Below are 15,509 nucleotides of genomic sequence, written 5' to 3'. Positions count from 1 at the left end.
GAGAGAAGTACGCAATGATGTTTGATGAACCAGTACTCCTGCAAGCTGGCTGGTGGTATGTAGCTTGGGCAAGAGTGTCAGGACCTAGCAGTGACTGTGGATCTCATGGACAGGCCTCTATTACTACAGATGATGGGTACATGTTTTTTTTCTATATATTTTAATGCCAAATAAAAAACATAAGGGATCTAATATTACTTGAATAATTATTGGATTATTTCTCTTTCAGTGTTGTATTTCAGTTTAAAAGTTCCAAGAAATCAAATAATGGTACAGATGTTAATGCGGGGCAGATCCCACAGTTACTGTACAGGTAATATTTTGATCTCTATTTAGAACAATTTATTAACAAGTTTTTAAAAAGAAGCCCTGTTAAAGTAAGCGTATGTTTCATGAAATCATTATTGTATTAAGCTAAGGAGATCAGTATCTGAAAAATTTAGGGAATGCTTAGTGTCTTGGAAAAAAGCAATAAATCCATTATACTAAAATGTATTTCTTCTGTACAGTCTCATAATTTCATCTAAAATACTTCAGTTTTTTACTAGTTGGGAAGTAGTCTGTGTAGTAGGCCTCAGTTTAGGAGCAGTACACTGTCAAACAGGTGATTTTAAGGAAAAAAAGAAACAAACCCCAAGGAATTGTGCTTTAGAGTAAGTTACCATAAATTTATTATTTTCACGATAAATGGTATGTAACTTTTAAAAGCAAGAACCCTTTCACTGTATTGCTAATATATTTCAGATTTCCTCAGATATATGCAAGACCTAATCGTTATATATTGTGTGTATAAATACATAAATAATTATTCCCCTCTGCCTTCACATTGATTCTGAAACTTGGAATTTCTTCATACCAGTTCTCTTGCTGTGTCCTTTCTAAGCACGTCCTTTCCAGGGTCCCTTGTCAGAACAGCTGACTGATGCCAGTAAGCTTTGTGTCCATAGACCCATATCTCTCCAGAGGAAGGTTTTGTTTTGACTGATTCACATTAAAATCCTGGCATAACCTATTAATTGCTTGGGTGGTTTCTGTGGAGAGATGGCTGCAGCCAAAGACAAACAAGCCTTGGGGACCTCTGAGGGAGGGATATGGCTGAAAAGCCATGAGTAGCCCAAAAGGAAAGGTGCTGCAGTGACAGGTTCTGCCTGTATTTTTTACCTCCATTATGTTTTATCTCCACAAAACTAGTGTTCTTTAAGGATTAACACTTCTAGTCTTAAAAATGTCATCTGAAGAAATACAGTAAACACTTGTAAGAATTTAATATGTAATTAAATCTCAACTTTATTATCAATTGTCACAATTCTGCCAGCTGAACAGAATTCAAGATATTTGATTACTGGCCTAGAACAATTAGGAACTAGAGAAAGTTCTGCTGAAATTTAACGTTTTTTGGATAATTACCTTAAACTTTTCTTGCACTTTTGTTCCACTTGAATAATACAAGCTGTCAAAACTGCTAAAAGTAAAAAGTGCTGATTTCAAGTTAGTTCTTAATTTGTTCTTCCAGGCTGCCAACAAGTGATGGCAGTGCATCCAAAGGAAAACAGCAAACGAGTGAACCTGTGCATATTTTAAAGAGATCTTTTGCCAGAACTGTCTCAGTGGTGAGTATTATCAAGAATCTTGTGTGTTTCCTGTAGGCTCATTCATACTTAGAAAACAGAGATGTATATGTGGAAATAACTAATGATTTTTTTAGTGTCTGCTTTATCAAGCAGAAGTTATGTACACTGATGTATAAAACATTGTAATGATTTACTTTTTGTGAAGATTTCAGATGTAAACTTAAATCTAAGCTAAGCTTGGTATTGACCTAAGGATGAGAGCCTAGAAATGTATATGTTTACAAGGTTGAGTTACTTAGTTTTGGGGGGGTTTTTTGGGGGTGTGGGGTTGAGTTCATACTTACTGGTTGTACTGAATGTAGAACCCTTACTCCCTGCCAAGGAATTAATTTTAGCAGGCTCTTTAGAGTTTTGAGGGATCTTTAATACATGCTCTCTTCCATGGCTTTTAAATAACTGTCATTAATTAGTTGTTGGTGAGATTCATCTTCCTTTTGGATGCATTCCAATATACATTGAGAATCAGATGGCTTTTAATTAAACTTTGATAAATTGAGGTAAGGAGTATTTAATAGGCACAGTGAACTGCAACTATTAATAGAAGAGAGTCTGCAGTTATTCACATACAAGGAGGTTAGTCGAATTTTGAGGAATACTGCATGAAGTTGAAAAGCAGTATTGTCGTGCAGGTAAGGCCAATTCTGTCTTCATGTTTTTGAACTACAGTCCCTTCCTTATATGTTACAAGCAGTGATTATTTTATTTTTAGTTCCATCCTATTCTATGTTTTATACTGCATAGCAAGTACTCTTAGTATTCTCAGCTGATTGTTACATTGAAGTTACTGCCACCATACAAACACTTGCAGTCCAGTTTTCTTAACTGGTTTGCTTTCTCTCATTTATGTATTCTCTATTTCTTCAGTATTTCTTAATAATTAGGATGATCATCTGCTCAGGTTTCTTCTACACAATATGCATGTTTAGTAATCATATTATCAACATATTGATAGTTACTCTTACTGTATGTTTGCTTAAAAATATTTGCATTAAGTTATGGTCTCCTGTGGCTTTTAATACTTCACATTGTATCATCCCTCTTCATTATCTTGCTGCTGTTATCCCTCACCACAGAGGTGAACTGGGATAAGACTAAAGTTTTGACTTTCTGAATCATTAGTCATAACTAACTTTGAACAATCAGTTCAATTGTTGCAGCTTGAAGGTATTCCATACCAAATACTTGTAGTTTGCCTTCTGAGGCACAACTTTATGAAACTATCAACCACATGTAATAATAGTAGGAACAAAGTTTTGGACAAATAAAACTTTTTAATTCCTCAGATTTCTCGTGTCCTATCATGTGCTTCTGTTGAATGTTCAAGTACTGTAAATGTGATATAGTTCCCATGCTCCTGCAGATCATAACTGTTTAAAAACAAAGTGAAGACAGCCCTGATAAGCCTTTACTGTTATGACAAGAATGTATTCTGTTAAAAGTAGGTATTAGACTATTCATACACAGATGAAACACGTATAATTTCCAGAAAATTCTGTATTACAGATGAATACAAACAGTTGTTAGTTCTTAAATAACTAAGAGACTTCCACACACATAATAATATGTGTTATAAATTGCTTTTAACATGTTATTATAGTGAAGTGTTCCTACATTCTCAGTGCTCTTTTGTTCTCAAGGACAATGGGATTTGTGTGTTGTGTGGTAGGTATGTATAGACATAAATACATTTTTATAACAAGAATGGACACAGATGTTGTTTACTTTTCATCTTATACTGATGCTGAAAGTTCACTTTTTTTTAACACAAAATCTGTCTTGTGTGTCTTTCATAACCCTGACATAGGAATGCTTTGAATCTTTATTGAGCATCCTTCACTGGAGCTGGACAACACTGGTGCTGGGAGTTGAAGAACTGCGTGGACTTAAAGGATTCCAATACACTGCTACTCTTTTGGATTTAGAAAGGTTGCGTTTTGTGGGCACTTGCTGCCTGAGGTTGCTGAGGGTCTACACCTGTGAAATATATCCAATATCAGGTATTGCTTTTAATCACTTGTTTGATATTTATCAGCAAATAATAATCCACAGGACATTCAATATTTCATCTAAGTATGCATGTAGGATTTGCTAGAAGATGAAGGTGGCCTACACAGATGGTTTTATTGGAATAGTTAAGAGACTGGATATTTGCGATTATCTGTATAACCAAGCATCCAACAGCACATGTTTACACTGTAACTTGTGTGTATTATTTACTAGTGTGTAAAGTTAATCTTCTGTTGGTCTTGACAGTTAAGTTCATTTGGGCTATACATTCTTTTTTGCCATTTCTGTACATAGTAGTTGCTTTGGTGGTGAGCACAATTTAAATTTGAAAGACAGTTTCTGTTTTTCATGCCTGTAGTTTAACAACACTCATATTAAAATTCAGTGTATATTATGAAAGACTGGAAAACTGGAAGTTTCTAATGTTCAGTTTTTGTTGATGTAGTTTAACCACTTTCACTGTTTTCCTTTTGAAATTAACTTCTCTGAATGTAGATTCATTAATTTTGCTAAATTCTTGTTGGTTTATTTGCATGTAAAATGTGCATCTAATATGAAAATGTTTTGTTTATTGTACATTTAACACTCCTCTTTGTGTAACCTTCTAGCTACGGCTAAGGCAGTTGTAGAAGAAACCAGCAAACTGGCAGATTGCATTGGAAAAACTAGGACCTTGCTGAGAAAAATTTTATCTGAAGGTGTTGACCATTGCATGGTGAAGCTGGACAATGATCCACAAGGATATCTAAGTCAGCCTCTCAGTCTTTTAGAAGCTGTTCTTCAGGAATGCCATAATACATTCACAGCTTGCTTTCATTCATTTTATCCAACACCAGCTCTCCAGTGGGCATGTCTTTGTGACTTGCTGAATTGTTTGGACCAGGTACATTAAAATGGCACAAGCAAATATTAGAACTGAGCTTGCCCTTTTTCTCAAAGAGAAGCCAAGCAGTATTTATCCTCGTTTGCAACTTGAATTCTGCTGTGGTTTGTTTGGGTTTTTTTAATAATTGGGGTTTGTTTTGATACTGGGGGTTTGTTTTGGTTTTTAAAGTGTCCAAGTTCAACAAGAGCCTAGGAACTTCTCTCTCTCTTAGCAGTAAGATTCTCTTACTGCTTTTTCTGAAGAAAATTTGTGGCGCTGATAACTCAACACCTGCTTCTTCAGTGTTGAGGCCATGCCTTATAGTGATTACTCGTGCTGCATGTTGTTCAGGAGCATACATGTGGCGTTTTTAATAGTCATCATTAGTACTTGAGTAATTTCTTATTAATAAATGTTACAACACTGTTGTGATCCAGCAAAGTATATGAGAAGATGGCAATATTATTCTATAATCAACAGCTTTCTTCTATCTTGCTTATTGTGAATTGAGCATCCCACATCGAAACAGTGTAGTCGTTTGCTTACAACAGTGAGCTCTAAACAATTTGATGTGTTGCATAAAAATGTATTTAGCATATAAAATTTGAGGAAGAATCAGTTCTTTAATATATTATTCGTATTAAATTTATCAATTATAATAAGTGCTTTGTCTTCCAAGGGTGCCATAATTTCAAAACTAAATTTAAATGGGTTTATTATTTTAAAACATACCAACCAACTCATTTTAATTACTCCAGTTTGAAAGATCTAAATGGAAGCTCATGAGAGAAAATAACGTAAAATTCACAGGAAAGCTAACAATATATGAAATTCTTTCTCTAAATTATTTTTATAATTGCTATAAAACTGGAAATTTCCTTTCAAAAGCAGTTTCTCCCTCATTTACTTTGAATGAATGGTGCCAATTCTATTAATTTCTTTCTGTGTTTTTAGGACATTCAAGAAGCAAACTTCAAAACCTCCAGTAGCCGGCTTCTTGCTGCTGTTATGTCAGCTCTCTGCCATACATCAGTAAAACTGACCTCTATCTTTCCAATTGCTTATGATGGAGAGGCGTTGTTGCGATCAATGGTTAAACAAGTCAGCACTGAGAATGACTCTGCTCTGGCCCATCGTTTTCCTCTTTTGGTTGCACACATGGAAAAACTTAGTCAGGTTAGGATGTATTCTAAAAAGTTAACAATGTGTTTGTTTTACTTTGCAACAAAAAACACTCCATGTAAGTTCAAGTTTTAGCTTTATAAGGATGTAGCTGAATTTGCCTGAGTGTTTTCTTTCTAGAACACTTGTTTCAGAAACTTACTGTTTTGTCCAGTTTTCATCTTTTGGTCTGAAATATTCCAATTATCTCTTTTTCAGACAATGAGCAAAAATTATTCTTATATAGTTTGGAATATTAAATCTGCAGAAATATAGTTTGGAGTTGTCTTCCATTGCATAGTGTTTTCTGGAACAGTCTTTCGCTTTTCCACATGATCACAAGAATGAACATGTGCATAGATTCAGTGTTTTGAGCAAGAGTCAACACAGTTTCGGTAATAAAAAGTCACGTCTCAAGCTGGAGTTTTTAAAGGACTCAACACGCAGTGGACAGGGGAAGCCCAGTTCATCTAGTTCTATCAAAGGCTGCTAGACAATTTTGTATTCAAGGGCTCTCAAATGCTGTATTTTTGCAGTTCTGTTATTCCAGAATATATTTATGGGAATTAAAAAGGTAAAGATGATAAACAAAGATATAGGACTACTAAATAGTATTCTTCACTTTAGAAGACGAGAGGTAGGATCTTATGAAATTATGAATCATGCATGAAAGGTAAATACAGGATAATTGTTGAGTCTTGCAATACCAAAAGTTTTGAGCCACCAGAGACTTTAGCAAAAGGTAAGTTCTTCATAAAATACACAGCTAAGTTGTGGAACATATTCCCGTAGGCCATTATTATATTAAAAGTTTTCACAGACTTAGAAAGTACCTGCATAAATTAATGAAGAAGAAAATCACCAAAAGCTATTAAATGCAAAGATAATATTTCTGTCTTGGGTACAGTTGCCTCTTTAAAAGTTAAAGGTAGAAAGAGTTGTGTGCATGTATCTGTGCAAGTTTGCTTGACCTGATTGTCTTCCCTGTCTGTTCACTACTTGGGTGTCTTTGGGAGACGCAGTGTTGAGAGAGACAAACCTTTGACTTCTATCAGTACAGCTGATTTTAATTTTCCTTATTGGAAATGATTTTCAGTATGGATAAATGTTTTTGAAAAACTTTGGAAGTCACTGCTAGGTAGAAGATACAGCAGATCCCTAAGCCTAGATTTGTTTCATAGTCTTCATTCAGTAAACAACAATTGTTTTTATAAGCATCCCACTACTGGTTTTATCTTACCTATTTGCATAGAAGATTCTCTTTGCCAATATCAAAGCCAAAAAGCTTCTGAGTTTCTTTTTAGACAATGGGGAAGACAATGATATGAAGAATTCCATAGGTAGCTGTATATGTGTCGTATTCTAGTGTATGCTTATAGATAGTATGGCAAAGAGGGCTGTAAGAAAAGCTCTCTCCTGAAAAGGACACCTATATCTTTCCAATGCAATAAGAAAAGGTTGAGACCGCCTCATTCTGAAAGTTTAAGAATATTAATCTTTTTTTTGACAAAGGACTACATACTATGATAGCTTTGAGAATTATTTTTTTTTACTCTCTAGACATTTCTTATTAAGAAGTCACAGGCTTTTTAGTTACATAGTGCTTATAATATGTGAAAATCCGTGTGTTTTTTTTTAAAGTAAGAGCAATATCATTTGTCATTTTTCTCTTCATAATGCAGAGTGAAGAAAATGTTTCAGGGATGACAAGCTTTCGGGAAGTTCTGGAAAAGATGTTGGTCATTGTTGTTTTACCAGTACGGAACAGCCTTAGAAGAGAGAATGAACTTTTCTCTTCACATCTGGTTTCTAATACTTGTGGGTTGCTTGCTAGTATTGTGAGTGAGCTTACAGCATCAGCATTAGGATCTGAGGTAAAGCTTCTATAAAATCATTAGTAGAAGACTTTCAGAACAAGTATATTATGAATGTGTGATTCAGGCTGTGGTAAGAACTTGATAGGTGTGCAGATGTTTCACAGATGGTGGAATTCTCAGTTCTTGGTAGCTTTCAGATATTTAACATAAATTTAAAAGCCTGTATTTGGTGTACTAAGGAAGTACTGGTGATAATTAGCTACTGCATTATAACTGCAGAATACTGCAGATTGTTTATACAACAGCAAATTTTTTGAGTACTTCTCTTTTTACATGCATATCTCTGCATGTATACACTCAAAATATATTTTGTTCAGTACTCACTAGAGCCAGTGCCACATACCTGAGCATCTTTGTTCCCTTCATGGTATCATGGATGCCTCAAGTTCTAATCCTATCTGCTTTTAATTATGGGTCAGAATTTATAATGTGTTTTGTTTATGCATTGTGTCTTCCTCCTTTATATACAAGATACTCCTTACACGTATCTTCCTTTATATATTCAATATTATGTATTATGCATATTATATTTGTCTATATCATTAGACTTTTTCCAGTTTATTTGCTTTGTATTCAAAATTGAGAGTGGTACTGATTTCAACTTCTTAAAATCCAGAGATTTATAATTACACACGGAAGTTCCTTTTCATGAAGCTATAAAGTCATTAAATGATGGAATCTTACTTGATTTTATTAAAGGGATGTCACTGTCTCTGTACAGTCAGCAGACTTTTCACAGAAAGAACCAAGCCTTTGATAACATCTTGATTAAAGATGTATTTACTATTATATACAATCTGTATATGTCCTCTCTTAATATTGACCTAAGGCAAAAATACCCACCTTTTCTTGAAGCACAGTTAAGCTGTATTTTGTGCTAATTCATCCTATAAAATATATTTTTAAATACTTGAAAAAAATAAGAATCAGATTCCTAATTACTCCTAGTTAATTTCCAATTACCATAAATTATATTTTATTTTTTCTTTTTAGTTGATATTGAATAGAAGCTGCAGTAGTGCCATCTTTTGTGTTTCATCAGTTGACTTTTAAAATTTGCCTAGTTGAAAATCTGGTTATTTAATTCACTTCAATTTGCTTTATTAGAGTTGTCTAGCGTTTAGTGATTCATTTTTTCTGGTGCTTGTATTTCATTTTCTACAGGTTGATGGGCTGAACTCTCTCCATTCTGTCAAATCCACTCCAAACCGATTCACTAAAACAAGTCAGGGAAGAAGCTGGAATACTGGGAATGGATCCCCTGATGCAATATGTTTCTCTGTTGACAAACCTGGTGTAGTTGTAGTAGGATTTTCTGTTTATGGTGGAGGAGGAATTCATGAGTATGAGTTGGAGGTATTAGTTGATGATGTAAGTGCTGCATTTGAAAAAACATATTTGACCAAAAGTAACCTCAGAGTTCTTTATAATATGTTTTACAAAGTAATATTGTAATATTCTTATACGGTCTGGGCTACTAGTAAAACAGTGCACTGGCAGTAGGGGGGTTTGTGCTTCTGATGGTGATCTTTATGGTATTGCAAACTACATACCATATTCAGTGGTGTCCTTACTTTGGCTGTGGTCTTGAAATCTTACTTTATTAAAAATAATATTTCAAGTATAGTGGGCTTTTCACTTCCTGGAGCTAAATTTTAAATAGTACTAGTTATCTTTTTTCAGACTGTGAAGGAAAATAAGAAATAAAGGACACAAAGTTAAAATGTTTTAAACCAAAACTTAAAGAAAGGGGTGGCCTACCAGCATGCTCAGACTGTAGGTACAAATGTTTCATGTATTGTTGTAGTCCCTTAGAAGAAGCATAAAACTGTATTGTGTACTTGTAATGAAGAAAAACCTGTTCTTTTACAGCCGGTTGTCCACTTTGACTGTTCTAATCTCTTGTATAGGACAAGCATAGGTGGCTATGGGAAATCAACCTCTCTGCTCAGTAATTGCCTTTTTAGCAGAAAGGCTTCACTGTTGACTCCTGAACCGGTTTTCCAGCCTTTTTTTTTTTTTTTTTGGTAATGCTGTGTATAATAATTTATGCAGGGAAACATAACTTGCACAATTGCATGAATGAATGTCATGTATTTACATTATAAATGTATTTAGATGACTTTGTTTCTTTGAATCAGAGTGATCATACTGGAGATTCAACTCATTCTCATAGATGGACATCTTTAGAGTTGGTTAAAGGAACTTACACCACAGATGATTCTCCCAGTGACATAGCTGAAATCAGACTTGACAAAATTGTGCCACTGAAGGTAAATAAAAGATGTATGCATCTGTAGGTTTCATATGACTTTAGACAATAAAATCAGAATGTTCAATGTAAATTGGTTTGTGTACATATTTGCAACTAGATGTTTACATGTTTGCTTTATAAAGTCCCAATGCAACCCTGTAACTGAAAAGTTCAAACCCTGGCAGCAAAAAGAAATTAAATCTTAATTTTTATAATAGCATAAGGTAAATTGTAATTGCTTAGTCATTTCAGAACATTCTCCAATGTGGAACTTTTGCATGCAATTTGGTAGCTGATTTCATTGGGTACCTGGTTACTCTTCAAGTACTTAGTAATATTTTCTGTAAGTTATGTTCCAAATTTTGAGAACACAGAACAGCTTTGACTTTTGTTAAATGCTGGATCTTTTTCATTTAGTTTAATTTGTGGAGTGCTTTGAAGGACTTTCCAGGCTCTCCAGTATTAAGATACAATCATAGAATCATAGAATGATTTGGATTCAAAGGGGCCTTAAAGATCACCTAGTTCCAACCCCCCTGCCATGGACAGGACACCTTCCACCAGACCAGGTTGCTCAAAGCCCCATCCAGCCTGGCTTTGAACAATTCCAGGGATGGGGCAGCCACAGCTTCTCTGGACAGTCTGTGCCAGTGTCTCACCACCCTCACAGCAAAAAATTTCTTTCTAATATCTAATCTGAATCTACCCAATTTCAGTTTAAAACCGCTACCTCTTCTATCACTACAGGCCCTACTACAAAGTGTCCTCATCTTTCTTATAAGGCCCCTTTAGGTATTGTAAGGTTACTATAAGGTCTCCCTGGAGCCCTTTCTTCTTCATGCTGAACAGCTCCAACTCTCTCAGCCTGTCTTCATAGGAGAGGTGCTCCAGCCCTCTGATCATCTTCGTATATAATAGCTTTCATACTACTGTGAACCCTAACTTATATACTTGTTTTCTACTGTGTACTATATTTGGCTCTTGTTTTTAAGGAAAATGTGAAATACGCAGTTCGTTTGAGGAATTATGGAAGCCGGACTGCCAATGGAGATGGAGGAATGACCACAGTTCAGTGTCCAGATGGTGTAACGTTTACATTTAGTACATGTAGTCTGAGCAGTAATGGCACAAACCAAACACGAGGACAAATTCCACAGATTCTTTATTACAGGTTTGTGTGTTGTCATGATCCATTTCTAAGAAAAAACAGTAAAACCATTGTATTGCTATTATACCCCATCTATTTTTGAGAAGTAACAGAAATAAATATATCTGGAGTGTGTTTGAGGAAAGAGCCTCTTTAACAGTATTACTCTGTTCTTCCAGTGTAGTTTCAGACTTCAGTTATTTAGTGAACACACCAGTTGTACTGGTGCCTCTTCCAGTCTTGTTTTAGGTTCTCTTTTTTTTGACTTGGCAACTAATTTGATGGTTGACCTCTTTTACAAGGTCTGTTGTCTGTTGCTTTAAAGCTATAATATGGGGGACTGGTAAGATGCACTACTTCAATCCCTTTTTTTTTTCTTTAACTTAAGAGATTTTTGAGACACTGCTCACTGGAATGCTTATCTCTCTGACTTCATTCAGTTCCTTCCTCTGTTGCTGGAAAGGATTGCATTATGTAGCGAAACAAAGTCTGTTTCTATAGGAACTGTATTCTCTCTTCTGTAGAGTTCAAAGGTATAAAAAGAGAAATTGCAACTGCCTGAAGAAAATGAACTGAAACATCTGACTGTCCTGCAGGGAAGCTTTATTTTAGCCTTTCAGGATGATAGTAGGAATACACTTAAGGTTATGCTTTTGCAGAAGGCATTGATTTAATTTTTGAGGTACTTGCCCTGATATGTACGAAGACATGATTTTTCAAAAAGTGTCAGCACCTGACTATATGAATTACTACCATAGTCTGTATAGCAAATAAATGTGTCGTGCCTTTTACTCAGTTCTCAATTTTTGTCGTAAAAGGCCAATCAACAGGAGGTCAAAGGAATAAAAGGAGCAAGGAATAGTAATTTACTTCAATATTTAATTATGTGTGAGGTGTACCTACCTACTAAAAGATGAGGAGGATAAAATAAGTAGCGCTACAAGTGACATATTTTGGACTAACAATCACAAGAACATGTTGCTCTTAAGAAAGTTTTGAAGGAGCTAAAATACAAAGAAATAAAGTTGCCAGCAAAATTATAGTAACAGTATATTTTAATGTAGAGTAATTCTGAACTCTTTTAAAACATGACATTAGATGTTCGCAGAGACTCACAAATCCAGCTTGTCAGTAATGACAGAAATTGCTTATTAAAGAATGAAAATAAGTGGTGCACATCATGATACTTTCATTGATTTAGTCTCCTGGAATCTTGGACATCTGTGTTTAGGCAATTCCTCCAGCATTTGGAGGAATCTTATTTTGAAGTATCATAATTATGAAGTATATTACATAAGAAACAGGAAAGAAGACAAAGACAATATTTATTCCTTGTCCTGGATTTTCCACTTTTATATAAGCAAAAGCAGGAATAAAGAAGAAATAACCATTTCTTTGATTTCAGAAAAGCTAAGGACATAAAACCAGTAAAAGGAAGCTTCAAGGCATTTTAACTTAAGTTAGCATATGGCAAAGTGCTGTCTTCTGATCAGAGCAATCTTTGGGTTTTTTTTTTTCAGCTGTGATAAAATTCTAGGAAGCTTTTGAAGAACTGTAATGTCACAACTCAGAACTATTACAGGATAAATTAAGTTTTGTTTGGAAAATTTGAAGACTGCTGCCTGTAATCACAATGTCTGTTGAAGTTTGCTTGGACAACACAAACTTAAATGTTATCTGATGGATGGCTAGTTACAGACTTAGCTTGAGGATTCCAGTTTAATAATGACTCGAGGTGTTGAATTGTCTACAGCAAAGGAACAAATGTTCAGTGAACTATTATAGAACAGAACTCGTAAGGTTCACATTCGATTTTGTTTGAAGGATGGGCAAATACAAATAAAATTGTTGCTTATGCAAATGCCAGGAAAGGTCATACCAAAAGTAATATGTTAATGTACTTCTGATAATGGCAGAAATGCTGTGGAAGGTTTTATTGGAAAAGTACCCAGTTGGAATCAAACCCACTGTCAGTCACTAATAAAATAAAATTAAAAATGCTTGAGGCTGACAGCAAAACTACTGTTCTAGGAGGACACATTGACAAAAAAAAAAACCCCACCAAATCAGCATTTTTTTGAAAGAGTGGTTAAGTCAAGTCATAGAGAAGGCTAGGTATCCTTGTTGCACACTGAACTGCTCCAAGTAAAGTTTTTGAGCATTCTCAGGTGCCAGGCCTGGAATCTTAAAGTTCTCAAATGATATTTTGAAAAATCAAGTCTTTTTGGACAAACATAAGATAGCTGAAAGAGAATGGGAAGTTTTTACATGTTAAGTGATTTTTGTTGTCTATGCCAAGGCTTGACCACTGTCATTTTGAGGGCTTTGAATTATCATTCAGCTGCTTTGAAAAAGTGAATCAAACCAAATCTTTTATATACCTAATTTGACATAGTTTGATGCATAACGTTGTTTAAGAGAACCTAGTTTTACATACAGGGTGGATTTCAAGGAAAAAACTATTTTTTAAGGGTAGCCATCAAATTGTATTTCAAAACCAAAATTAATCTTTAGAATAGGAAGGGAGAATCTTTTTCCCCTGTTTTACAATATTGCAGAAATATCCACTGAGTTTTACTCATTTTTGTGATGCATTTAGTATTATTCTGTTTTTATCAAGATAGATGGTTGGGCTTGGAAGAGCATAGCTATTAATACATTTTTGTGGTTTGAAAGGCATCTAGTCAAAAGAAACGTTTCAGAAAAATGCTTTTCATATTTTCTGCCAAATAAAAATAAAATTATTGCAAAGGGCTAACACTGAGGCATTGCCTCCAAAATATCCTCTGTGGTTTCTTTGATTGTTTCCTTTATTGTTTTATCATAAATTAATAATTTTATTTATTCTGTGCCAAAAGTCAGTCAGTCATGTTCTTTTTTTAATATAATTTTGTATTTTGTGAACTTACTTTAACTTAATCCACCATCCAGGAGTGAGTATGATGGAGATCTGCAATCACAGCTTTTGAACAAAGCTAATGAAGAAGATAAAAATTGTAGCAGGGCTCTTTCTGTCGTGAGTGCTGTTGTACGGGCAGCCAAAGACCTGTTGCACAGGGCTCTTGCTGTAGATGGTAAGGCTTTTGAAAACTGACTTTAAAAATTCACTTCTCAAAACTTCTTTCCTTGATAGCAAGAGATAATAGTAGAACATCAGTAATAGAAAAATTGTGATATTTCTCTTTTGCTTTCCAAAGAGTACTCTTCTAATCTTTCATTCCTGTAGGTATCAAACTGTGAGTAACTTTCTAAGTCATTGGAGTTGCACTTGAGGTATTGTAGGCAGATACCTTGTATAAATTTGCTCATCAATTTAGTAGGTATCGTACTAAAGCTGGTAAGATTCTTTATTTCTAAAAAATACACAGTGATAGGTCAGTTCCAAAATTTATTGCACATTTTGCACAGTGATGATCAGGAAGACTGGTGAATGTAAAATGCAGTTAAAAGGACTTAAACATCCATTTTTGAGAAATGTAAACATTAGCCTTAAAACTGAATGGTTTTAAGCTACCATCTTCATATCTAGAATATTACATAGTGCTGTAGAAATTGATTTGGAGGGCCAGGAGGAGTTTGTTTTCCTGGCTTTTGTGGCATAGAAAGTATGAACACAGCTTCACAATTTGGCAAAGAATGTAATAAAATTATGCTCTAAGAGGAGGAAATTTTTTAACAGAGATCTGTGTATAATGGCTTGTTTATCTTGGTTGAACTTTGCGGGTTTAGAATTTGACAATATTTAGATAATGAAACTAATGTGAAGTAAAACCTAGTGTAGAAACTAGAAGTTTAACTTGTAACAAGCAAACTAGAAAAATAAGATGTGTTTTGAACTATGGTACATTTATTAATAATACCTGTATTGTATTTATCTTTGTTTAGCTGAAGACATTCCAGAACTACTCAGCTCTTCCAGTCTGTTTTCAATGCTGCTTCCCCTCATAATAGCCTACATAGGACCAGTAGCAGCAGCTATTCCCAAGGTATGCTCCTCAACAGAAATTATTGAAGAAATTTGTGTTATACATTAAAAGGTTTACTTTGGAAATGTAAACATCTTGATTTCTTAAGTTTTTGTGAATATAATGGTTTGTATTTGACCATGTGACTCATTATGAATTTTCCAAGAGTCAGGAATTTTAAAAACAAATCACCTTTTCAAGATGCCCGTTTTCTTTTTAACTTAAATTGAAGACATTATGAAAAAAATACCTTAAAGAAGCAGAGAGAAAAATCATAGAATCTTAAAATGGTTTGGGTTGTAAGGGGCGTTAAAGATCACCTAGTTCCAACCCCCTGCCATGGACAGGACACCTTCCACCAGACCAGGTTGCTCAAAGCCCCATCCAGCCTGATCTTGAGCACTGCCAGGGATGGGGCAGCCACAGCTTCTCTGGGCAGCCTGTGCCAGTGCTTCACCACCCTCATGGTATGAAAGGCTTTAACAGTAGGAAAAGACAATAAGTTAGAATACTCTTCATTTCAGAGTCATTGATGAATATTAGTTGGAAGAATTTTTAAAAGATATTATGTAAATTCTACTTTTACAGTGAAAATCCAAAGC

The 15,509-nt window shown here is 34.7% G+C and overlaps 1 protein-coding gene across 20 annotated transcripts in view; it reads left to right on the top strand.

Annotated features, from left to right (window-relative positions):
* The window catches only part of MYCBP2 (MYC binding protein 2), a 200,770-nt gene that overhangs the window by 96,344 nt on the left and 88,917 nt on the right, over nt 1-15,509 (top strand). For all 20 annotated transcript variants that reach the window (XM_037377066.1, XM_037377073.1, XM_037377077.1 and 17 more), the window contains 12 exons: nt 2-136; nt 230-313; nt 1,514-1,610; nt 3,436-3,628; nt 4,247-4,521; nt 5,458-5,679; nt 7,347-7,538; nt 8,706-8,912; nt 9,683-9,814; nt 10,788-10,966; nt 13,874-14,016; nt 14,828-14,928. In XM_037377066.1, the coding sequence (XP_037232963.1) occupies nt 2-136; nt 230-313; nt 1,514-1,610; nt 3,436-3,628; nt 4,247-4,521; nt 5,458-5,679; nt 7,347-7,538; nt 8,706-8,912; nt 9,683-9,814; nt 10,788-10,966; nt 13,874-14,016; nt 14,828-14,928 (1,960 nt within the window). The remainder of the gene's footprint in view (nt 1; nt 137-229; nt 314-1,513; nt 1,611-3,435; nt 3,629-4,246; nt 4,522-5,457; nt 5,680-7,346; nt 7,539-8,705; nt 8,913-9,682; nt 9,815-10,787; nt 10,967-13,873; nt 14,017-14,827; nt 14,929-15,509) is intronic.

Source organism: Falco rusticolus, chromosome 2, assembly GCF_015220075.1.
Source record: "Falco rusticolus isolate bFalRus1 chromosome 2, bFalRus1.pri, whole genome shotgun sequence".
NCBI classification, from domain to species: domain Eukaryota; kingdom Metazoa; phylum Chordata; class Aves; order Falconiformes; family Falconidae; genus Falco; species Falco rusticolus.
Note: the sequence above shows the minus strand (reverse complement) of the source record. Positions and strands in the feature narration are given on the sequence as shown.